We start from the raw sequence: 27,375 nt of genomic DNA, 5'->3' as shown, positions 1-27,375 counted from the left end.
ACTTGCGACGGCGAGACTAGGCGACCTCTGGATGGTCACCAGAGCCAGAGTGAGGCTCATAGGAAATTTGTGACGAGTGACCCAGAATCGAGTCGAATGAAGACGACTGTAAGAAATATCACGAGCCACCTCGGCTCTACGCGGACGATGATGATAACGACATTTGGTTTTTAAGGAAGGAATTCTTGATAACCTATTTTAGTCAATATTCTTCAATAAAATGTTACACATAAAATCATATGAATTGATTTTTTTTGCAGAGGGTACATTTTTTTGTGAAATATTGTCAGGGGGTTCGCGAACAGAAAAAGGTTGGGAACCGCTGATCTACTGGAAAGATACCCGTTGGAAAAAAATGCCTGACTCTATTTTAAATCAAGAAAACAAACGTGAGGCTTAGGCTACGAGAACAGATTTCCAGAGAAGCTAATCAGACTCACCATGGCTATGATGAATGGGGTTCAGGACTATATCGGGTAGGCTGTTGAACCAATTTGAATCCATCAGGGGATTTCGACAAGGTGATGATGTTTCCTGTCTGCTGTTCAACATTGCGCTAAAAGGTTTTATAAGGCGATGGACGGTTGGTAAACGACTGGATAATGTATACCATCGGTGCCTTGCGCCGGTGCCTTTCCTCGGAAGTACCCACGTGCTTTCTAAAGAAATAAAGAGCCGCAAGTTCGACATCGTAGTGCTGTAGGAGGTATGTTGGAAAGGAACGATGGTACGTACGTATAGGAATGATCATAACATTTACCAGAGCTGCGGCAATATACACGAGTTGGGCATGTACACAGCTTTAATAGTGATGGGCGAGATGCAGAAACGGGTGATCGGGTTAGGATTAGGAATCGAGAGTAGATTCTTTAATATTAGCATAATTAAGTAGAAGTGCCGATGATGATAAAGTCGAATTTTACACGCAGTTAAAACGCGAATTTATTTGTTTATTTATTTATTTACTTTTTAATGGGGCTTTCAATCGGTGGTTGGTTCGCCCCAAGCAGGACATGATGTTAAAATTATCATCGGTGACTATAATGCTCAGGTTAGTCAAGGGGGGGAACTTTAACCGGTGATTGGACGGTTCAGTGCACACCCGCAAACGAACGAAAACGGCATTACACTAGTCGAACTGGAATGCCGTAAAAACAGCCATTAAGAGCATAGCGGAGAACGTCCTAGCCCGTGTGGCACCGAATCGACGTAACAAATGGTTTGCGAGGAATGCCAGTAGATATTGAATGAGAAGAACGCAGCGCGGGTACAAATGCTGCGTAGAGCCAGCACATTCTGACGGAGCGACACAAACAGTAGCGGAGACAGTAAACCCGACTCTTTCAGGAAAAGAAGCGCTACCAGGAGCAGAAGGAGTACAGAAAACTCGAGCAGCTGTACCGCTTTCACGACACACGGAAGTTCTATCAGAGTCACAACGAATCTCGTAAAGGCTTTGTCCCGAAAAGTGCAGAGATAAACATGAAGGTATCTTGACTGACGACCGTGCGGAGATCGAAAGGTGGAAGCAGCACTACGATGAACACCTGAATGGCGTGCAGGCGGAAGACCATGATAGTGAAAGAAGTGACTTCATTGATGTAGCAAGCAACAAAGATGTGCCACACCCATCGATAAGGGAAGTTAAAGAAGCCATCCAGTGGCTGAAGAACAACAAAGCAGCGGGAAAGGATGATATTGGAGCGGAACTTATTAAAAAGGGCCCGGACAAGTTGGCCGGTTATCTTCATCAACTGATTGTCAAAATTTGGGATACGGAACAACTACTGGAGGAGTGAAAAGACGAGGTTATTTGCCCTCGCATCTGCAAGAAAAGCGGCGCTGCACTGAGTCATTATCAAGATTTGGCAGGAGGAGCTACTACCGGAGGAGTGGACGGAAGCATCGTGTGTCCGATCTACAAAAAGGGCGACATGTTGGATTGTTGTGATTACCACGCAATCACACTGTTGAACGCTGCCTACAAGGTATTCTCCCAACTTTTATGTCGTCGATTATCACCATTTGCAAAGGAGTTCGTAGGGCAATATTAAGCGGGACTCATGGGTGCCCGTGCCACCACGGATCAGATTTTCGCGCTTCGGGAATCATTTATTCATCGCCTTCAAATCGGCGTATGACACGATCGATCAAGATCAGCTATGGCAGATTATGCACTACTACGGATTTCCGGATAAACTAACGCGATTGATCAATGCGACGATGGATCGAGTAATGTGTATTGTTCAAGTATCAGGGGCAGTCTCGAGTCCATTTGAATCTCGATCATTTGAATCTTTGCAAGGTAGTTGTCCGGCATTCTTGCAACATGTCCTGCCTATCGTATCCGTCCAGCTTTAGCCACCTTCTGGATACTGGGTTCGCCATAGAGCTGTGCGAGTTCATGGTTCATCATCCGCCTCCATACTCCGTTCTCATGTACGCCGCCGAAGATCGTTCTTAGCACTCGTCGTTCGAAAACTCCGAGCTCTCGTAGGTCCTCTTCGAGCATTGTCCTTGTTTCATGCCCGTAGAGAATAGAACGGTTTAATAAGCGTCTTTTACAGGGTGCACTTTGTACGGGGACTTAGTCTGCTCGACCACAATTGCTTGTGGAGCCCATAGTAAGCACGACTTCCGCTGATAATACGCCTCCGAATCTCACGACTGGTATCATTGTCCGCCGTTATCAGTGAGCCACGGTAGACAAATTCATCGACGTTGACGTCATTACACGTACCTTTGAAAGGATGGCGGAAACGTACATCGGACTGAAAGCTGAAGCCAAACGGATTGGACTTATCATTAATGTATCGAAAACAAAATACACGAAAGGAAGAGGTTCTAGAGAAGTGAATGCTGACGAACGAATGAATTTTGAACGAATTGAATTTTCTAACTATTCTTCCAAATCAATCTGTTGATTGATAAATTTATTTTCAATCTCTTTTGTTTTCCTTTTCAGGTACGCTGTCCATGTGCCATCACATACAAGAACAATTTATGGTATGAGATTTTCCTTTAGTGAACCGCCCATTTTTCTTTTCTTATTGTTTTCAAAAATAAGTAACTCATTCCTTGACTGAAAGATACGAAAAGTTGTATAAGCATTTTGACAATCTGCACAATTAAATCATTAAACTAGACTAAATTACCATACCATTCGGCAATGATCTAGTGAACAAGTCCTGCTGATTGCCTTGCTTTATAGTTTAGTAGTATAGCATGAACCTCCCATTATTTTCTCGTTTCTTCTGACTTGTACTTCGCCAGTATTAGGTAAATGAGCGTCTGGAAGTGCAATAAGCAAACAATACCGTAGCGGTAATTATATTTTGGATGTATAAACATAGCTCTCAGGTAGACAGAAAGAGATTCACCGAGAACGAGACGGATGAATAATAGTTTACTTTATGAAGTGCAATAAATAATCCCTCTAAAACTTAAATCGGCACATAATCTGCAAAAGCTCGTTTACTGTTCTTGTTATTTGTCTTCCTCATTGCCTGGTAATCATCATTAGAGTTCGTGTGGTACTTCTTGTATGTCTATGGTGCGTTGAGCGTACAGTTTTTCAGCGCGAAATGAAACCATTTTACAAGTTATTCAATTTGTCAAAAGATCAAAAAGGTGGAATAAACATAATTCGTAGGTCAGCGTGATAAAGGGCGGGCTAGGGGGTAACATTTGTGTTTTTGCTAATAGGTCACATAATTATGAAAAAATGAATATATTTCGAAAACGCACTTGCTCGAAAATTTTGGAGGCAATTGTTTATAATTGTTTATTTCTCTTGTTTGATGTTGACTACAATCTTCAAGTTAAACTACAAGCAAGGTTTTTTTCCTGGCAGATAAGACTCAGCTAATCTGCTCGAGTTTACCTCTACATGCTTGCGAGCAATGGACCAGATCAGGATGATGCAGTATGCATTGAATTAAAGATATTCGTCGACCACGAAATTTTACTCGCTAAACTTAATTATTTTTATTTATGTTATGCTAGTAATACAAGACATTTGCTTTTAAAACGTTACTCCGAATTGAATCAGCAAAATGGGTGCTAGTAGTAACATGACATAGTATACATTTTTTGAAATAAATGAGTTAAACTAAATTGAATTGAAGTGCTCAATACCCAATACAATTTCCAGGGGATTGGTGAAAAAAGAACGAAAATCCGTCGAGAAACAACCGAGATATGACCATTTCAGTGAAATCAGTTCTAGAAATGTTGCCAGTAACGTCCTACTTATGGCCATTTAAAAACATGACCGAAACCGAGGGTTGAAAATCCTAAAGTTTGAAACTCATATTGATATGGGATATTCCTTAAAACGACCTGGAAATGCTTCCAGTGTCAGTGGCTTATAAAACCTTAAAGTTTGATACTCATATCGATATGGTTTGCGTAATATCCTAAAATTTGATTTCATAGAAATGGCCGTAACTTGGTTGATTTTTCGACAGATTTCCATTCTCTTTTCACCAATCGAATGGAAATGAAGTTTGGTGTTGTATGTATGGGAACGTCCACCTATATTAGCAGAACAACCGTTCATAGCAATGGGCCTATCTTGACAAGGGGAATTGTACAAACATAACGATTGGTCACGTTTACCAGCTCCTGTATGAAGGGCCAAAAGGGAATCGGTCGGCAAGCAACATCACTTGCACATACCAGGGATTATTAAGAATCTCTTTCTAGAAACTAGATCATTTGAGTCAATCGTTAAGTAAGCCCTCCCAATACAGAAGGACTCCAATAGGTGGGGAAAAGCGCCCGCTCATTATCCACAATGTGTTGTTAGCCGGGCCAAGGTTAACCTTAGGAAGTTGACCACTTCACTCTCCCTAAGCACACTGCTTCAAACAAGTACCCTGATGGACCGTCCCAATCAATGATGTTATTGTTTTTGTGTATTTTAAAGATATGATTTTTTAAGTGATTTTCTTTAATTACTTGTCATTGCACTTATTTATTGTCTTTGGGTTACAGGTCATAGTTGTATGCTTTCTTAGATTGTGGATATATTTAATATAAATATTTTCAATGCGAGTGCTTTCTATTTTCGTTTTTTCTAATATTTGGAGTGGTTTCATCATGCTTTTCAATTTTAAGAAATCCGAAATATTGACAAAAAAACTATGAGACATCAGCTCACCGACACCGAGGATTATGTGCTGTTAACCTGTTCGATTCGTCCGAAATCGCGCGAGCAGTTATTAGATAACGATAGATATTTGTTGCTATGCCTGAAAGCCGTCCTGAGACAAACGTATCAATTTGGCAATTACATCGAAAACCATAATTGCGCGAGATACCTTTTGACATCCTTCGATCATAAAAAATAGTTAGAAACCCTCACTACTTTATCAAAGAGCTGTTCAAAAGCTATCAGTATAATATTATGGTAATTACGCGCGCGACGTTTCTAGGTAACCGATTTCACGAATCTAATGCTTCGTTTAAAATGCTTTAATATACGTCCTGGTTTGTAAACACGTCATTGTTAAGTATGCCCAAAATAATTCAATGACCTTCAAAAACAACCGCTATCGGAAAAATGCAACGAGCGGGGCACGAAAGCAAACGATGCTAAATTGCAATACGACACTCAGTATGTAATCACCAGTTATATATGAGACTAACCTGGATATTCGAAAATTTTCTTGTAAAGCCATAACTACGAAAATTAAGATATAAAATATACCTTTATTTTATAAATTGAATATAATGGTATATGACCATAATTTGTTATTTTATATCGAAAAATAATATGCACGTGCAAGATTTACGGAACCACGTGGTAAATTTGAATTTATTATACCTGACAATAAAAATCAGACATGATGAAACGAGCCAATAAAATCTCGAAGTTGATAAGCATTTCCTCTTACCAACGCTAATATGCAAAGATATAGCGCCCTACACGCTTGGAAATGAAGTTAAGTTTTGGGACAGAAAGGAATGTTATTAAATTTCCATGACAGAATATGATACAAGCGATGAAAAAAAATCAGTTTTTGACACAACCCGGGACAACTTGAAATGTCTCTGGTGTCCACAGGGTACTGCGGTTCTCGGTGTATTTTGAAAAAAAAAAAAACTAAAAAAATGTCCCCGTCGAATGCAATTGGTTTTATCTAAAAATGTCTTATTTTGCAGAAGATATGGCCATTTGAATTTCGTCAAAAACAGGCAAAATTTTGATCATTTGCCTAACCCCCCTGTATATAAGAGGCTTGTCTGTAACCAAAACCAGGCCTCTGACAGGACCTCATATTTTCGTAGCAAGAATCATAGCTCGCTCCGTACACTCATTGTACAAATTAGCTCACGGGTTCTATACTCAGCTGCCTTACTGCTCGACTGCATTGCTGGACTCGATTGCTCGACTCGGTTGCTCGATTCGATTACTAGAATGCTTGACTGGACGGCTCGACTGACCGATCGATTCGACTGCTTGAGCTCAGCTCAGCTTAAATTCTGTTTTCCTCAAACAGTAAACCAGTGGGGGTGGTTCGATTTTGCCACCTTCCGATTTTGGCAACAAAAATACTTGTGCAACCCTCAATTGCTCAACCAAAAAATCAACGCAATCTAATCAACCTTTCATAACTTTTAATTTACTCGACCGATTTTAATAATTTTGATAGCAAATGAAAGATATGATGATAAGCTTCAAAGAAAAATTGTAGCGTAAATCAGATTTCTGTGAAAAATGATGGATCGAAACCCAAATTTTTGCTTACTTTTAAAATCATTGAATTTTAGTGTTTTCATATTGTAATACCTAAAAAGATCCCAGTTTTTATATTTTTTTCTGACAGTCTGAGATTTTTTACAGAACATATCAAAATTTTAGAAACGTATCTTTTGTGTTTTGGAGATACAAATTTTCAAAAAAATAGTCTCAATTATATTTAGGACCACCCTAACTCACTAGGAGGTACCCTAAGCGCAAAATAAAAAAATATGATATAAAATTTTAAGAAAAGGAACAAGTACGCAAAATTTGAACTAAATCGGAGCATCCTTTATCGTGGAATTGCTTAGTGACCCGGTTGATCAAAATCGGGGTATAAGAATTTGACGGCCCAAAACACAAAAAAAAATTCAACATGTTTCTAAATAAATTTTATGGAATTTATTCAAATTCGTCTAAATAACGAGGAACAGAAACCTTTAGACATTATTTCAAAAAGAACATGCCAAAATCGGAGTATGAAGTATGAAAAGGGTGAACAGGGTAGATCAGTTAAGGGTTAATACTTAAATATGCATAAAAATTTATTAGTTATTGCATATGTCTTGAATGACGAAAAAATGATGACATCTGTATGTCCATAAAAAGTTTGTATGTATATTTGACGCTATGAATGTTTGTGTTCCGCCATAACTCCAGTACACATTGACCGTTATCACCAAACTTAGCATACATGTTTATGAGAGCCAGTAACAGTAACACAATTTCTTAAATGTTACTTAGAAGACCCTCCCGCTCTTTCTCCTTTATGTGAAATGTGCAGGCCTGATCGCAATCTGTTTGATGCTATGGACTCTGTAAAAAACTTGTAACTTGTAACCATTACTTCGCCATTACTACACATAAATCATAAACATTTGACATTGCTTTTATGTATTTTCACTTAATATTCTTTAAATTAGAATCAGGAATGTGGCCTTAACCTATTGCGACAGCGGTTCTTAAGTTTCAAAATTTGTGTAAACATTTCGGTACACTCAAAAAGGTCGGCACGTCAAATTTACTTGAAAACAATTCTAATCCACCGCACTTTTCAAGAAACGTTCACGTGAATTATTGATAGCTTGCACTCATACTATCCGGTTTAAGTGCGATTCCAGTAAATCTTATCAACTTTCCCATTAACTAGTAACTAAGGTTCATATAAATTGCTGTACTGAAATTTACATGAACCTTAGTTACTAGTTAATGGGAAAGTTGATAAGATTTACTGGAATCGCACTTAAACCGGATAGTATGAGTGCAAGCTATCAATAATTCACGTGAACGTTTCTTGAAAAGTGCGGTGGATTAGAATTGTTTTCAAGTAAATTTGACGTGCCGACCTTTTTGAGTGTACCGAAATGTTTACACAAATTTTGAAACTTAAGAACCGCTGTCGCAATAGGTTAAGGCCACATTCCTGATTCTAATTTAAAGAATATTAAATGAAAATACATAAAAGCAATGTCAAATGTTCCAATGTAACGGCTTTACAAAGCACCTTTTAATAACGTCACTGTTATTTTAAGGTCAAAAATAGAAAGAGTAGGTACCTTGAAAGATACAAGTGAACTAAGAAACAAATTTAGAAGCATGAATTAGATAGAGTGTGAGAATGCAATACATATAAGATTTTCGACAACTGCGTGACCAGCCCGGCTAGGCTCAGAGACAGAAGGTGGAACGGTCAGTTTGTTTTCCATTTCCCCTTTTCTTGTTCATTCTAACTCTGTTTAAGCTATCGATATCAAAAGCCTTCCGCCTGGCGGTAGTTTTAGGGCTAGATTTCGTAATGGCGCCAGCATATTCCATGGTACATCTATGATAGAAATCACATTTTTCGAAACCATATTGTGCTACTAAATGAGACAATTTGCGTTTTATTTCGCAGACGCAACAAATGCATTGTCGACTCTTGCACACTAAAGGTAAAGTAAATAGTTGAATATGTCCTGCAGGTTTGATTCAGTGGCATTTGTGTCTCAGAAGAAAGGCGTCATAGAACGAATGAAAAATCTGCGTGTGGCTGAATGATTTCATTTCATTTATCCGTGCTTCTTCTTCGGAGATAATGGTATAGCTGCATTTCCTTTGTAATTATGGGCTATAAAAACGCCCAATATTTTTAGCTGATTGGGTCATTTGGATATAAATCATGCACTACATGTATTATTAACGAATTTAAACCTATTATAATTCCATGATTACCAATATTCAAATTACATCGCTATGTGTCTTATGAATAATAATCCGAAGGCGCTCAAAAGTGACTGTTTATATCATTTTTCTTGGGTTTTCTTTGAAAAGGTAAGGCGGAACTCAAAAAAGTCTTGAACTTGAATTTTACACTTGACAGGTCTTTATAGACAAATTTCCACAGCAATTCGAAGTCTATTATTTTCCCAGAAAACTCGAAAGGAAACTTTGCAATGTTCTCGGTCATCGCTGATTTCAAAAATTCATTACTCTTAAACCAACGATTGCCGTAGTGCCTACACCAGTAGTGCCGAATCGCAAAAATGCGATCATTAGTTATTACGCAAACAAAAAAACGCTTAGGGTAATGTCGTCAACGCTAGGCCACTGTTATGGTCGGAACATCCCATTAAATTACATGAACCAGAAACTAGATGAAAAAGCTACAAAATCCAGGAGGTTTCATATGTATCCGTCTGTCGGTAGTATAGTTACTATATATATAGTTCGGCGGATAGAAAACCAGGCGAATTGGCATCCCTGATTTATGAAATTAAATTTGAAATTATGGTGAAATGTGCAGGTTTTTACGAAAAATAATCACTGGCGGGTGTTGAAAATGACTAGTTCTATGAAAATAAAGTGTGTTTTTTTAACATTACTCCTGCATTTTGGATTTTGAAAAGCTTTTGGCTCCGCTTTTGACGTTTATTTGGCTCCCGATTTTCTATCCGCCGAACTATATATATAGTAACTATAGTCGGTAGTCGAGTAATTCGGTGGTTTTATACCGAATACTTGAAGCAACACTCGAGCGCCCCGGTGTGGCCATGTCGCGAAACATGCTTTTTAGAAAAATGAGTGGTTTTTTTAAATGACGATGGAATCAACGCGAGTGTTTTTTATGTATGGCCTGTCGTTGTGTATTTTTACTATTTGTAAATTGTTGTAAAATATGAAAAAGTCATAAACTGTAGTGCTAAAATAGAAAAACTGATTTTAACGATTCATATATGTATAACAAATAGGATTTTTCTATCGTCGCTAAAGAGATAGAAGGTCTTCAGCAAAATTTCTTGTATGCTCTAAATTTCGCACAATTTATCAATGTGTTATATTGAAACTGGCTGGCTGGCAAAGGGTAAACATGTGCATTCCATAACCTCTGTTCACTAACTCCTATTCCTATCTCCACGTGGTGCCGACTGGGGTACGGAACCTCGATTGTCTTACGCTAATGAAGAAGGAACCGATAAATGAGCAAATAATCGTTGCTAGATTCAGAACACTAGTTAGGAACCTTACAGCGATCCAGTGCCTCTCTATGTGCCAATCTATGTGCCAACAGATGCTGCTGACCTGCAGGAGAAAGAGAGTTTTTACAGCCAGCTGAACAGCGTGGTTGAGAATATCCCGAAGGGTGACATCCAAATCCACTTGGGTGACGTCAACGCGAAGATTGGATCAAACAACGCGGACCTTGAACGCGTCATGCGACGGCCGAATAGAAAACCAAATCGCCCACAACTGCATCAGCCGAAAATGTCGAAGGAGCCTTCTTGATGTACGCAACAAACGCAGCGCTGCTATCGCATCCGATCATCATCTTGTTATCGCTTAAATACGTTTGCGCGTCGCACGTGTTTAACGACGGAAGGAGAAAGTTGAATGCCGCTACGACGTCCGCCGATTGGAGAACCGTGAGGTGAAAAGGGCCTTTGTCGAACAACTTGAGTCCCGAGCCCAGTGATGAAACCCTCGGCAAAGTGCGCAGCCGAACAAAGCGAAATCGCCGCCGCCAATGGTGATATCCATTTGTTGTACGATATTTCTAGCCGTCTCAGTAGTGCCAGGGTGAATACAAAGATGCCGCTAAAGGACAGAGTTGGTCAGCTTCTGACTGACCGTACAGAACAGTTTAAGCGATGGATTGAAGATTTTGAACATTTCTTCCGAGTTTCAAATGTCAGAGACCAACAAAACCAGCAACGTATGACGCCTACAGTTCATCGAAATAATCGCGTCAACTCAGAGGCGCCATCGCTGGATGACATTGTAGCAGCATCAAGAGTATGAAATCTAATAGAGTGCCAGTGATAGACTGTATTTCAGCCGAAATGCTCAAAGCTGACCCATTTCTGTCAGCCCAGATGATGCATCAGCTTTTCAGCAATATATGGACTGGATGCAGGGCATATTGGTCAAAGTCCCTAAGAAAGGAGACCTATCAGTACTTCAGTATCAGTACTTGTGGCTTGAGCAGCACGTTCTCCTCATTGATAGGGAGCTTTGTGCCTAAGAAAGGAGATCTAACTGAATGCGGTAACTGGCGTGGCATCATGTTGCTCTGTATTACTCTCAAAGTACTCTGTAACGTATTCCTCAACCGGATCCAGGAGAAGATCGATGCTATTCTCATGGGGCATCAAGCTGGATTCCGTGCTGGCCGATCATGTGTTCATGTGTAGATCATATTACAACACTCCGCATTATATTGGAGCAGATCAACGAATTCCAGGACTCTCTTCTGCTGGTGTTCGTTGACTTCGAAAAGGCGATCGACCGACTCAACTACGAAAACATCTGGGGCGCACTTAGGCGTAGAGGAGTTTCAGATAAGCTAGTCCATCTCATCGAGGCTCAGTATGAGGCGTTCTCGTGCAAGGTTTTGCATGACGGGGGGTTAGGGTAAGGGTTTTATCACCGCTTCTGTTTCTCATCATTATGGATGAGAAATTAGTTGGAACAATTGACAGTAGACCAAATCGAGGATTCCCTTGTAATCGTCTAATGATGGAGCAGCTAAATGACCTCAACCTAGCCGACGACATTGTCTTGCTTGCACAGCGCCGAAACAATATGCAGAGCAAGTTAGATGACCTCTCCGAGAGCTCCTAGGCAGCAGGTCTCACAGTCAATGTAGCAAAAACTATGTCTGTGGTAGTGAACACTGACATTTCCATCAACTTCACAGTAGCGGGACAGCAAGTTGAGCAGGTACACGCCTTTCAATATCTTGGTAGTCAGACAAGGCCCGATGGTAGTACCAAGACTGATATAGCCACACGGATCAGGAAGGCCAGGGGTGCCTTTGCAGGTCTGCGAAACATTTGGCGCCCAAACCAGATCATTCTACGTACGAAAACCCGAATCTTTAAATCAAACGTTAAATCTGTACTGCAGTATGCCTGCGAAACGTGGTGCGTCTCAGCGGAGACAACGCAAAAACTGCAAGTATTCGTTAGCCGGTGCCTGCGATATATCATTCGTGCCTGGTGGCCGGATAACTGGACATGGATATCCAATGAGGAACTCCATCGTCGGTGTCATCAACGACCAATAGCCACAGAAATTCGTGAACGTAGGTGGAAGTGGATCGGACACACCTTGAGGAAAAGAGCGAACGAGGTCTGCAGAGAAGCACTCGACTGGAATCCACAAGGACAGCGTAGAAGAGGCAGCTTAGCCAACGAGGCTGTAGACGAGAACCTGTCCTGGCGACAGGTAAAAGTCATGGCGGGTAACCGTCAGCAGTGGAGATCAGGAATGGTTCAATCACTTTGACTCAATTTTGATTCATTTGACAGCACCGTCTCAGCCGAGCAAAATTTGGCAAAATTATATTTGAAGCATTTGTCGAACTAGTTATTATCTACAATTTTGCTGAATTAAGTTTTACTATATCTTTTATAGTTACGGAGCTACAATTCTAGTTCAACATTAGTAACTAACTAAACGTTCACTTGGTTACTAATGAGGTACTAGCATTGTAGCACCGTAACTGCAAAAGATGTCGCAAAACTTAGTTCAGCAAAATTGTAGATAATAACTAGTTCTACAAATGTCCTACCGCCATCCGGGGTGAGATTGTGCCACGGGGGTGAGATTGGGCCAAAAACCAAAAATGTTTATTTGTGAAAATTTATTATATCTATAGAAACTGGTGACCTAAATTCAAAATGATGATGAAAATAACATATTTATTCATAACTTAGAATGGAACACAGATAATATTAGCAAACTATTTAGCCTAAACAGGGTTTCAAAGTTCGCGATTAAAAATACTCGGAAAAAACGCTTATAAAAAATGTCCCCTATAGACCAACCCAAACAAGAAATCTCATCAACTTGCTATTTTGAAGGTATATAAACTAATCATTTACAATGTATTGAAAGGTTATTATGCGTTGGATAAGTATTTATTACGAAAATAATATTTTTCGAAACTTTGTACTTTTCGAGCTTCACGGGGGTGGGATTGTGCCAAGCCATAATGATCGATCCTATTTGTGGATTTCACATACACAACAAAAATACGTCAGTATTCACCAGTACACTCACATTCTTTATTATTGAGCACACTATTTTGACAGATTAGATTGCATCATCCATTTTGGAGCAAACAGTATTATAGGTCTGCTGAATAATTTAAACTAATTTTTACTTTTTCTCTGGAAATTTCAGATGCTTTGAATAAACACTCTAATATAAGACGAATATATTATACCGTGTATAAACTGTCAGTTTTAAGGACGGGGGAGGGGGGTGGGATGGGCTACATGTTCTGCGGCCGCCGGTACTCGAACGAAGTAATGGTTACTTTTGTTAAATGATCAAATAGGTATGCCCCCTTAGGATACACCCCTTCATATATCTCCCCCTTGTTAACCCTAGAAACGCTACTGGCTATATAAAGGCTGTCCATTGACTACGAAATCATTTTTAATTATTTCAGACCTCCCCGGGTTATTTTCGTTCATACTTTTTGTATGATGCGTTGTTTTTGGTCGACCCCCTGCCCCTGATAGTCCACTCAGTTCATGGACGGCCCCATATGAACTACTTTATACTGATATTTATGTGTATTGTTTATAAACACGCTAACGTTCACTGTTTAGGTTTTTAGCTTAACTTTAAGTTTTTGGCACAATGTCACCCCCTAGAAGGGGTGAGATTGTGCCAAACTTCATGCACTTCCAGTAAAATTAGGTTTCATTGTAACTAAACCATCTCTACGGTAGTTGTTAATTGAACAATTTAGTACATATTGACAGGTTTGAAATCAACTTAGTTCCTAAATTGTGTGTATACTGAGCTAAAGAACAAAAACATATGCTTTTTTGGCACAATCTCGCCCCGGATGACGGTATATATAACTTTGTCAAATTTTGCTCGGCTGAGACAGTACTGTCAAATGAATCAAACATCAAAGTGATCGGACCATCCCTGGTGGAGATCTCTGATTTCATCCTTTTGTTCTGCCAGACCGGCGGACAAGGACACATAAGTAAGTAAGTATTTTGTTGATTTCAGATAATCGCCGCCACCGCAATGTTTGTTCGATTTAATCGACGTTTTTCGGCGAAAAACGTTTAATTTCAAGAAACTCTTCCAACGGTTCCACAAACCTTAAGCCAAGTTTTCCTACACAAAACTCAAACGATCACGTGTTGTTGATTTCGGACCACTATGCGGGGTTGAGACATTCCTAAGAAAAGTTCCTGTCCAGCGGAGTCGCATTGCGTGACCAAAGATACCATGAATGAACCGGTATATTTGAAAGAGTGTCTCCAAAAGCGACTTTTGCCTCTTCTGAAGTCTCACTACTGTCCTAGGAACTTCTGGTAGGATTTGGCTTCATGTCATTACGCAAAGGCCGTGCTGGAGTAGCATAAGGCAAATAATGTCGATTTCGTGCCGAAAGATCATAACCTCTCAAACACACCGGTGCTGCGGCCAATAGTGAAATACTGGGCTATTATGAATCTTCTGAAACATTCTAAAGTAGTCAAAACAGTTGAAGAAATGAAGAAAGTATGGGTAAATATGCAAAACATGTCGATTTTTAAGTTGTGCAAAATCTCATGGGTGGGGTTTTGACCAAAGTACGGGCATTCGGATTCGGAGGCGAAATTTGTTAAAATAAATACGTTAAAACTGAGTTTTCATTGCTTCATTTGATGCCCTGAAAGTTTGTTAGCAATCGGATAAAAACTTGATCTAGCTATGTTATATTTCGATAAACAATAATGTTATTGAATATATATATATATTTGACGTGTATGTTTAGTAATGTTATAATAATGACAGGTAGTAAGGCTAGGGAAGAAACTACCGTAGTCTTGTTAAATTTCTAAATAGTTAATTGAGAATATTCTGCTTGAACAGATTTACATCGGATCGAACAGCGAGTTACTAATTTGTTTATTTTATTTCTATAGAAGAAATAAAGCTGCAGGTAATAAAGGTCGGAAAAAGTATAATTTAAATTTTTTAACCTTTACAAATTTAAATACGATTTATCCTATTCACATGGTAAAGTGCACTATTTCATATTTGTACAGTCATGTCTAACATTATTCTAGTTCCAATGAATAACAACTACACAATTCACAACATTTGAATAACATATTTTCCGAAACTTGCGAATTGAAACTGACGAGTACTAGCCTTTATGATATAAAGACTATCATTCCTGGACAAACACATACCAGAACTATCATACAGGTGGATTTAAGCTACAACACGTTGTTGTTACCGAAATCAAGTTATGCATTGCACCGAAATATTTCGGAAAGGACACGGGTTATTCACATAGAACTGTAATGCTGCACGAGAAAACAGTTTTTCTTGGAAAATTCTTCATATTAAAAAAATACCGCGTAGTACCCCTAGCTGTCACAAATACCATTTGACCAAGAATATCAAATGAAGTTATTTTCTTAGAAACGAGGTAACTAAACTAACAATCTGAACATTGATTGTTTCTGATTTTTCACGTAGTCACAACTAGTTAATTGAGCTAAGTCATTTGATTTACCTAATGATTAAAACGACAGTTTTCTGCATTGTTCCTATCTTTGTTCATGGTAACATTTACTCGTATAATTTGTCTTGTGCTAGGACTTGGTGCGCGATAGCAAAGTGATCTATAGCCAGCCGGTATTGGCGGTGAGTCTTCCCTCAAGTCCTCTGTTTTATCTGACAAAGGACCACAATCATCAATTTCGTACGAATCTAAATTCAAAAACATATCATAACCGGATGGTGCGTTAGTCTTGTTGACAGGTTTAGGAGCAGTTGAAGTTGTCCCTTGAAGTCGCTGCTGATGTCTGTTTATCATTTCCAAAGAAATATTCGAAATACTATCCAGCAAAATGTTGGCAAAACTGTCTTCCTCATTTTCTGCAATTGGTCGAATCTCGCAATGCAAAAGTTCCCGTTGTTTGATGGGAATATGTTTCTTATCCTGAATTTCGAAACCTTGAATGAAGATTTGTGGTATTGCTGTACTAGTACAAACTTGTGCTTCTATCTCATTCGTATTGACTTGATTGAGGCCACAGCCTTTCGATGGTTGTTGATGCTGAACGCAAAATGGGGGCAGTTTCCGTGAGCATTTTAGGCTCTTTGGCGCTAGAGTTTTGATGCCCGGAGGAATATTCAGATTGACAATCATCAGCGGTGTCTTAGCTTTTTCGGTGGACTTTCTGGAAAGAAAGACAGACATAAAAAATAATAAATTATAACACAACAGCGGTGAGCTGAAATTTATCAGAGGCAGCCTTTCAGGGTTTCATATGGCGTGTGAAAGTTGTTTCATGCTGTTTTGTGAATCAACACAAACCGCTAGCGCCTCGTAGATTAAAAATAATTTGGTCGTAACAGCGTTTGCCTTCTTCTTTGCAAATATCACGTCAATTCTCGCACATACCGGTCTGGAAGTGACTCATAATGTCTGCAAGTCTTCGCGCTAACCTACATCAAACACAATATACTATGCTTCTGGGATGGATTTTTCGTAGTTTTTTCTTTATTTTTCTCAAAAACGGAGAACTCGAATGGTATTCACTGTAACCGCTTCTCGTTTCCCGATTCTCAATTTCGTGGCTGCCGCGTCCAATGAGCAGCACACTTCATTTAATGTCTTCTCATTAGTTGACCCTGGCGGCTGTTTCGAGGTTCTTGGAAAAAAGCGGCATGAATACATCTACAACCGCGTCAAAACTTATTTACATATATTTTTAATTATGTGAATGCGCTATATTGGCTATTAAATATTAGCAATCAAACGGAGCCGCTCTCATCTTGGCTTTTGTATGCAGGCAGTGATTCTATTCGTTGTGCAGATATGATATATGTAAGAGCAAATGAAACTAGATCCAGACAGATATTAGATAGCTGCGAAATCAAGCAAGATATCTTCGTTAGGCGTGAGATGGGGCTCGTCTGAACATAGTGATGATGTACATTATTCAATTATTAATTAATCCTTTTATGCTAGCATTTGGGACGAGATCTTGTGTGAGGATTTTTTTTGTAGTTTCTAAGTTTACCGTTCGATTTTTTGTTATTTCCACTCATACTCACAATTAATCTAGAGAAAAATGACAGTATGCTATTGTTACCATTTAACAGTATTTAGAATTAAATTCTAAGACTGATTTTATCACGCCCCGAAATTCAGCACGATGGGATCATAAGCAGTTAGTACATAATCATGAGTCGAACACAGTTGCTCATTATTTTAGTTTTAGCTTATTGATTGATCAAATTAATAATACTACTTATGAGAAATAATATCATATGTCAATAAGTATAGTATTCAAACATAGATCGACAGCTTAAGCTAAAATGACTACGAAATGTACATGACCTATGATTGTGTACTAAATGTCAGTCACGTATTCAGGATTTTTGTTTGGGGGGAGGGGGGTGGGGACAAGCCATTTTTTTATTAGAGTTTTTAACCCAAACCCAAAGTTTTTAACCCCTCATTCGTCTATGGAGGGGGAGATAAACTACAGGAAATCGTTTGTTCACAAAAATATTTTGATTATGTTACAGGATTTTCTTCCCAATTAATTCATTTATTTATTTATTTAACTAAGTATTTATGTAACACAAGTAACCTTCTAATGGTTTTCAAAAGTTTGCGTACAGTATGATCTCTGCTTATTAATTTGCTGTTGAGAAGAATGTTTTACAAGATTTTTAAAAGACTGCATAGCTTCTGGCACCTTCACATACGCTCGGCAGACGGTTCCACAGATATATACTACGGTGACGAAAGGCTTTCCTGCCAACATCAGTTATACCAGTTGGCAAAAGATTGTTTGTTCTATTCGATGACCCATCAAACCATATTTTATATGTTTGAAGTCATATTTGAAAGTTGAGAAAATTTTTGAATGTACATCCGAAGACTTGAAACCTATGACCAAAACGACGAATATTATGGACATAACGGGTGACAGAATTGACAGCCAACTTAACTTTTTCAAAATTTTCGTTAGATACATTTACGTATAAGATACTACCATATTCGAATAAACGAACTATAAGAGCTCTAGCTCGTTGTATTTGTATTGCCTGAGAATGCAATGGCATGTGTAACGAATGTGTAATGGCGCAGTGTAACTAATGATTGCATAGACTCGTAAACTTTCTTACACACGGCTGGGTGCTTCATATAACTATCCATGAGCATGTCCAAGGTTTTGACTACTGCTGAATAGGGAATAATTTCATTTCTAACCTTAATTTGACCAACTTCATAAAGAACCGTTTTCCTCCTTCTAAGAAAGATTCCCTGAATTTTTCCAGCATTCAATCGAATACCTACTCCAATACATTATTTTCTTTACATCCATATTAACTTTGTTTAGGAGATTGTCAATTTCATTACTTTTTCCTTAAATCGTCAGCAAATAGGTGAAATTTGCAATGTAGTAGTTGCTCAGGAAGATCGTTAATAAACATCAAAAGCAAAAGTGGTCCTAAAATCGACCCTTGCGGGACTAATTAACTATGGTTAATTCTCATTAACAATGGTTTTTGATGCAATCTTCTAAAAATCGACTACTTTAGGAACTGACTAAGGAACTGATCGGAACAACCCGCGTTCACGTATGTGCAGGGATGGAAGATTACTGATTTTGATCAAATCTGTGAGTTATCGCAACACGCACAGATCGCGATCCGTACAGATCATGACAAACAGTGAATCATTAGCGTTGATCACATGATTTTGTTCTCTAAACAGTCTCAGCAGTCGATCACAGTGTTACATATTACCTAGTTGCGAGAAAAACGTCACACATGTTGTTTGTATTGTGAATTATAAGATGCACACAACCAATCGTCTGTATCTGTTTTATTTCTCAACACAATCATGCAATGAACTTGATCTGACATGAGGTTTGTCATAATCTGTACGGATCACGATAAGTGTTTGTCGCTTACAAGTAGTGATGTCAATGAATCTGAATCTGATCGCTCCTATAATCTTGATCACTAGAAGCGATTTTTTCCATCCCTGCGTATGTGTAATAATTTTAAGTTTGCAATGTATAAAAATAATCAGTAATAACTTGTATCATTTGGAGAGTATTTGATTTGTATCTATTGATGCAAAATTGAAGGTTTTGTGCTAGCTGAAAAAGGAGCCGACAAAACCGCTACACTCCCGCGGGTTTTTCCTGTTTCGAAAAATAAGATTAAATTATTGTGAAATTATTGACACATAGAGAAATGGTATCATCGACAATGATTTCCATAACAAGACTGTCTACTACTTTACACAAGACACTACAACTTTATATCGTAAAACTAAAACGCGCCATCACTAGTTGAGTTCTAGAGCAATAAAATCAATCGTCGTTTATTGCATCTTTTGATACACGGAAATTTTTCCAAACTATATTAAGAAACACTATAGAAAAGGTTAATTAAAAAGTTAATGTTTTTGAGCATTTAAATAACTGCTATAGTTTCAGTAATTAACATGTTATGTTCTAGTTTCTTATGTCAGTACTTGGTCAGTACTATGTTGTATTAAATTATAGTTCGATTAGTCAAATTGACTATTAAATGACCAGAATCCAGAGATGTTTTAAGTATACCATTCATGATGTTGGCAGTAAAAGCGTCAATCAAAATGTTTTATGGCGTATCATAAGAATAAAGTTTGCTTTATGCTATCACAAGCACTTCTTACAGATGATGCATGACGCGTGGAGTTGTAACACAGAAGTATAACTGAGGACTCGTTTATATCCCGTATCGTTTATAACATAGGTTAAGCAGCGATCATCAAACACAGTCACATAAAAACAACATATTAATAACCCTACCTCCCATGATTTCCAAGTGTGCAAATCGTAGCCTCCCTGTCGTTACCTTCCAATTTGCGAGCAGTGCAAGGTCGAATGATTGGTCCTTCAATAGGCTCGCGCGGTGCTTGAATGTGGCGCTCGGTTAAACGCATCCTGCGACACAACATTTCACAAAGCACCGAATCTAGAAAATCTGAAATTAAAAAAAAAGTAAGGAAAATTTGATTTAATATCACCTGTTTCTCAATGTTCATGATGATAAACACAGGTTGATTTTTTTGTAAATTATTGTTATTTTTTGGTATAGGTAGCTATATTTTATGTGTGGTTTTGGAACAAAGTATTCAATAAATACTGGGAAGACCTATATGTTCGGACACTTGAACACAGACAGATAAAACTCAAAAAATACCGGCCTCTATACCTATAAAGAAGGATTTCTGTCTGTCTGTCTATCTGTCTGTCTGTCCGTATGTTCCTTATAGAATCGAAAACTACTGAACCAATCGGCATGAAAATATGCATGTAGAGGTTTTTTGGGGCCAGGAAAGGTTTTAGTTATGGTTAGAAACCCCTCCCCCCACTAAGAGGGGGGGCTCCCATGCAAATGAAACACAAATTTCTGCATAACTCGACAACTAATCAAGCAAATAGAACAAAATTTGGCATGTGGGTGTTTTCGGGGACAAGAATTTATTCTATGGTAAATTGAGACCCCTCCCCTCTTTATAAGGGGAATTATAACTCCTCCCCTCTTTAAAAGGGGGGGCTTCCATACAAATTTCCTCATAACTCGAGAACTAATCAAGCAAATGGAACCAAATTTGGCATGTGAAGGTTTTCGAGGGCAAGAATATTTTCTATAGTAAATTAGGACCCCTCCCCACTTTAAGAGGGGGGGCTCCTGCACCAAAGAAACACAATTTTCCTCATAACTCGAGAAGTAATTAAGCAAATGGAACCAAATTTGGCATGTGGGTGTTTTTGGAGACAAAAATTTTTTCTATGATGAACTGGGACCCCTCCCCGTTTTAGGAGGGGGGGATCCTATACACATGAAATACAAATTTCCTCATAACTGAAGAACTAATCAAGCAAATGGAACAAAATTTGGCACGTGAAAGTTTTCGAGGGCAAGAATATTTTCTATGGTAAATAAGGACCCCTCCCCACTTTAGGAGGGGGGGCTCCTATACAAACGAAATACAAATTTCCTCATAACTCGAGAACTAATCAAGCAAATGGAACCAAATTTGACACGTGGGTGTTTTTGGAGACAAAATTTTTTTCTATGATGAACTGGGACCCCTCCTCACTTTAGGAGGGGGGGCTCCTATACAAATGAAATACAAATTTCCTCATAACTCGAGAATTAATCAAGCAAATGAAACCAAATTTGGCATGTGAAAGTTTTCGAGGGCAAGAATATTTTATATGGTGAATTAGGACCCCTCCCAACTTTAAGAGGGGGGGCTCCTATACAAACGAAATACAAATTTCCTCATAACTCGAGAACTAATCAAGCAATAGACTAATCTCAAGATTTTAGTCTTGACCTTGGAATGAGGTCATACATATATTTAATATTTTTTGAAACGATGGTTCTACAATTGATGAAGGGACGGTAGGGGAAAGAAATGAAAATTTTTTGGTGAAGGAGGGGGAAGAGCGGAAAGGAAGGGGGGGGGTATTGATAGCTATGCTTGACAAGTAGTCATTTTGACTCCTACCTTTTGTCCAATGCTGGAAGGTGCATGAGTGGACTCTTCCAGCGCCTCTATGGTTCAAAGGTACAAGTACCAGCGAACCACATGCCCTGGAGGGTGTTGTGGGTTCGAATCCGGTTATAATCTCAGATTACAGCTTGGTTCGACTCATGCACCTTCCAGCATTGGACAAAAGGTAGGATTCAAAATGACTACTTGTCAAGCATAGCTATCAATACCCCCCCCCCCCCCTTCCTTTCCGCTCTTCCCCCTCCTTCACCAAAAAATTTTCATTTCTTTCCCCTACCGTCCCTTCATCAATTGTAGAACCATCGTTTCAAAAAATATTTAATCAAGCAAATTGAACCAAATTTGGCACGTGGGTGTTTTTGGAGACAAAAATTTTTTCTATGATGAATTGGGACCCCTACCCGCTGTAGGAGGGGGGGCTCCTATACAAATGAAATTCAAATTTCCTCATAACTCGAGAACTAATCAAGCAAATAGAACCAAATTTGGCATGTGGAGGTTTCTGGAGGCAAAAATATTTTCTATGGTGAATTAGGACCCCTCCCAACTTTAAGAGGGGGTGCTTTTACACAAATGAAATACAAATTTCCTCATAATTCGAGAACTAATCAAGCAAATGGAACCATATTTGGTATGTGGGTGTTTTTGGAGGCAACCATTTTTTCTATGATGAATTAGGACCCCTTACCTTTTTAAGAGGGGGGGCTCTTATACAAACGAAATACAAATTTCCTCATAACTCTAGAACTAATCAAGCAAATGGAACCAAATTTATCATGTGGGCATTTTTGTAGGCAAGAATATTTTCTATGGTATATTTTCTATGGATTTCCTCACTTTAAGAGGGGGGGGGGCTCCTATACAAATGAAAAACCAATTTCCTCATAAATCGAGAACTAATCAAGCAAATGGAACCAAATTTGACATGTAAGTGGTTTTGGACGCAAGATTTTTTTCTATGGTGAATTGAGACCCCTCTCTTCTTTAGAAAGCGAGTTATGGCACATTTCCCCTTTAAGAGGGTGGGCTTCCATACAAATGAAATGCAAATTTCCTCTTATCTCGAGAACTAATCAATCAAATGGAACCAAATTTGGCATGTGGGAGTTTTAGATGGCAGAAATTTTTTCTATGGTGAATTACGACCCCTTCCCCTTTTAAGAGGGGAGCTCCCATACAAATGAAATTCAAATTTCCTTATAACTTGAGAACTAATCAAGCAAATGGAATCAAATTTGGCATGTGGGAGATTTTGGAGTCTTGAATTTATTTTACGATAGTTAGAGACCTCTCACCCCTATGGTAGGGGGATATGGAGAAATTTTTGCGAAACTCAAAAACTAATCGAACTCGAGAAATTCGAGACTCTTCCATAAAACATTAGTCAATACAAGACCACAAAAACTATCTATAGTAACACTAGATCATTCAGGACGAGACGGTCGCGAGTGTTGCCGATGACCCGCCGTCGGAAGCGCCGCCCGCTTGGGGGCTTGCAAAACTCGAGATTATGACAAAAATCATCCGAGATTCATGATTTATGTACAACACAGGTTAATTTGTGGCAATACGAAGTTTGTCGGGTCAGCTAGTTACAAATATTTTCACTTTAATGTTGAGAAAACCAAAAAATAAAAACCAACAAAATATGTGCTGCAAGGTTAATTTTGAAAGTAGATAGTATTTTCTATTTTGTATACAAAAGCGCTCAAATCAAAAGCTGTCCTCGATGCTCGGACATTATTGTAATTAGATCTATTAAAACCAGCATCACTGAAAAAACCCGACCCACCTAACAGTGAAAGGAACCTTTGTTACACCATCATATTTGTCATTTGATATGGACATTTCCAGCTCAAATAGCAAATCATCTTGCCTTGATTATTTTTGATAGAAATGATGTTTTGCTGATATGTTAGATACCACACAAGCATTCATTTTCCATTAAACATAATATTTTTAGCCAAAAGTAGTTTTTCAAAAGGACGTATCGTAAACGCGCCTAAATTGCGGAACTGTTGCATTATCAAGGCAGAACTTCTTCGGATGTTTCCTTCTTACTCCATATCAGGTATGGAGCCTAAATCCCAAAACGGTAATTGGCTTTATAAACCGTGTAGTACCGAATCGGGGCACAGGATTACAACTATTCTGCTCAACTCCATCAATGGGTATGAGCGATCCGTAAACTGTGTACAGCAATCGGGGCCTGCCACAAGAGACGGTCATTAAGACTGTCACAGTGGCCTTTTAACACTATGCCCTTCTGGCATACATACAAACGCACCTAATTCTGCGCATAATTTCTAATGCTGCGCACCGCATATTTTCCTTAAAAATCATAGCATTCTCAAATGTGTAGCTCTATATACACACTATGGACACACTTGGACTAGGTTTATTCGCGTTCGTAAGAAATCTGTTCTGTTGGCACGAGGGGGCTTTGTCACTCTTTCTGGCGTACTTCCCAAGCAAGGACATCAAAATGGTCTAGGTTTAACCGCGGTGTTAAGAAATCTTGTTGAAATGAGTAGTGATGTCCGAAATTTTCAATTATTCGATTACCGATTAATCGGCGAGCGTTGTCTGCACTAATCGATTAATTCAACTATTCGTGCTAGTGGTATTCGATTAGAAATATTCGAATATTTTTTTCATTTATTCGATTAATCGAACGATTATGAACGATTAGCGGGCATTATTCGGGGATTATTCGCATTCATATTATTTCCTTTGAACTATTCGATTAATTCAACTACTCGTGCTGGCAGTATTCGATTAAAAATTATTCGAATATTTTTATAGTTATTCGATTAGTTGAATTAATCGAGCGATTAACGGACATCACTAGAAATGAGGAAACTTTGTCACTTGTTTTAGCGTACTTCCCAAGCACAGATATCAAATTGGTATAGGTTTAGATCATCGCAAAGAATCTTCCAACCAATCACGAAGCGAGGATTTCCAGTTAGACAATGCCTCATTATTTTCAATTTTTCAATAGTACGTACTTTGAAATCAATAGGTTTCATTATTGGTGTGGATGCGTAGATTTTCCGATCGATAGGCGCAGAAATATTTAAAATCGATCTGGAAACCGCTAAGCTATTAGTGCTCAAAATTTTTCAATTTTCGTCACGCTCGCATTTTTCGATTTTTTGGAATTACCCCCTATACCAGCTACCTTCCTGAAAGACGTAGTCCTACATCAAAAGACTTGAAAAACCATGAACAAATGACATTTTTTATTTTAGTTTGACACATTTTTGGGAAAACCTCTCGGCAACCCTGATTTTCGCTATCAAGTGGAAAACTTCGGTCGTTGCGGTTGCGATTTGCATTCCCCAATTTCTTCGAAAAGAGTAAGGTTTGTATACTACCAAGAATTCGAAAAATAGTTACTTTATAACTAACATGCAATTCAGTTGGCGAAATGTTAAATGTACGAAGCCAGTTAGTTTATTATTGTGCACAACCTTAAAAGCGTGTATTTATTTTTTAAACAGTGAAAGAATTTCAAAAAGCTTTCAATTGTCTACGTAAATGCGAATACCTCGAAATACCCCCAACTTCATTCTGAATTCGTATTGCTTAATATGGACAACAATTGAGTGAAGCAAAGAAAATCGATTACATCCAGATTTGCTCGGTCACTTAAAATAGAATGATGCATATTGGTTTTGTAGAAGCCGCTTCAATTAAATTATGAAATCAACAAAAAAATGTTTTCGAAAATTACTTGCTGCCTTGGTCAACGAGATATTTTGCCATATATGTACCTCGTGCCCTTACTTGTAAAACCAAAGCTACTGGAGACTCTCTGTCTCATATAAAATTTCATCGCAAACACTTGACTGTGGATATAAACATTGTGATGAATGGTAAAAACACTTCAGACTTTCAATGCATAAGTTTATGTAAAACGATATTTCCTCACGGATGTCATAAACCTATATTGTACGGGAAGAAGAAGAACTTCGCATATTGGTTGATAATAATGTCAGCAAATTAATAAAAATAACTACATGAATACATAACTCGAATTGAGTTAACTCTTAACTTGTTATTAGGCTAAGGATTTACACGATTATACATTTAATTTTTTGAATCACGCTTTATTCAAAAATCTGATAACATGATTCGATTTCCAACCTTATAAAAATATTTGGGCAAAAAATGGTAATTTTTGAAAATTTGAAAAAAGGAAGTAATGGCTCCACTAAAAGTACAATCCATTATCAATCCATTATAAAACCAAAATAATAGGAATTTTAATCTACCTCCACCATGAGCAATTGCTGTTTAAAGCCGCCGAAGGTCGGTTGTAACTTGTGTGGTCACTTGAGCACTAATTGTTTCGACGATGCAGGGTCCAGTGCTAAAAGATTTCCATCACTGCCAGTGTCCTAAGTCGGAGTAAACTAAAGGATTGCTGCTTTGACACAGTGCAAACCACAATGGTTTATGCTTGACCGGCAACTGTTTAGCTGTTTAAGCTTGTCAATTGTAGACTACTTTGACAACACCACAATCAATTAAAGTAAAATATTATTATACCTACATGGTATATCATTATAAATGAATGTGAATATTTTCTAATAATTTTAAATAGTATTTTTATAGTAAGACGGCATTTTTTATTCTGACGTTAATATTAGGTAATTTTTATTCAAGAGATTAAATAGCTTTTTAATAATTAAACGCTAAAAGATTTTATGTTGAATTTTAAAACCCATTGCTTCTTAATAGCTGTAGGTTTGGACTTATAATCATATTATCGAGGTATAAATATGTTTAAATAAATTTTCCGCTATGTCAATCAATCAATTTTGAAGGTTAAAATTTATTCATCGTCCCGCTTTCAGTCTTTTATGATTGGATAGATACCCATACCGGAGTAGTTAACAGTTTATCTATTTATCGTATGTATCATCGTATATTCGATAGATTGCTGCTGGAGAGTCGGAGTATTAAAGGATTCATTATGCGCCAGATAATATTACACACTCAAAATTTGTCTCACTGTCATAAACTGAGTCAAAGTGTTACACTAAATCACATAAATTAACTAAATTTTAAAAATTGAGTTAAACGAATTCAAAAATAAAATAAATTCACAATTCAAGATAATCATAAGTAATGATAGCGGGTGTTGAAAATATGTATGATCACTTTGTAATAGCAACATTAGAACATGTTAGGGTTCATCGAACAGAATGTAATATGCCTTTTTACCATGAAGGTAACAAAAAACACGCGAGCAGTACAACGTGAGGTTATTAGAACATTTGGCAAGAGTCGAAGTCTTCATTACAATCGTTAGAGATGCGCATAATATTATCTTTGATATTTGGGAGGTATAACCGATACCAAATTTTTGATTTTTACTTTCTGACCAAACAATCTGGCAAAATTTGTTCCAAATCCGTGAAGGTTGATTCACGGGTTTCGGACACATATTTTAATGATCCACTAGCGTGTAAATCTACAGGGTGCGTAACGAATTTTTACTGTAAATCACATGTTTTAGAAAATTAACACCGGTTAGTCATATATGCGAGGAATGTTTTATGGT

At 38.1% G+C, this 27,375-nt stretch overlaps 1 protein-coding gene across 1 annotated transcript; it reads right to left on the bottom strand.

The window, feature by feature from the left end:
• Positions 1-15,767: 15,767 nt before the first annotated feature.
• LOC128744324 (uncharacterized) lies at positions 15,768-20,231 on the bottom strand. Its single transcript, XM_053841223.1, has 2 exons — positions 20,083-20,231; positions 15,768-16,437 (listed from the first exon to the last, which is right to left on the bottom strand). Exons 1-2 carry the CDS (start codon positions 20,229-20,231, stop codon positions 15,768-15,770), a joined length of 819 nt encoding a protein of 272 aa, XP_053697198.1.
• Between the last annotated feature and the right edge of the window lie 7,144 nt (positions 20,232-27,375).

The sequence above is a fragment of the Sabethes cyaneus genome, chromosome 3, assembly GCF_943734655.1.
Source record: "Sabethes cyaneus chromosome 3, idSabCyanKW18_F2, whole genome shotgun sequence".
NCBI lineage: Eukaryota > Metazoa > Arthropoda > Insecta > Diptera > Culicidae > Sabethes > Sabethes cyaneus.
The sequence above is the reverse complement of the archived record's forward strand: the minus strand, read 5'-3'. Positions and strand labels throughout refer to the sequence as shown.

Coding starts and splice junctions, on each gene's coding strand:
- LOC128744324 (XM_053841223.1), bottom strand. CDS start 20,231: ATGTTGTGTCGCAGGATGCGTTTAACCGAGCGCCACATTCAAGCACCG. Junction 16,438..20,082: donor ACACTTGGAAATCATGGGAG/GTAGGGTTATTA, acceptor CTTTCTTTCCAG/AAAGTCCACCGAAAAAGCTA.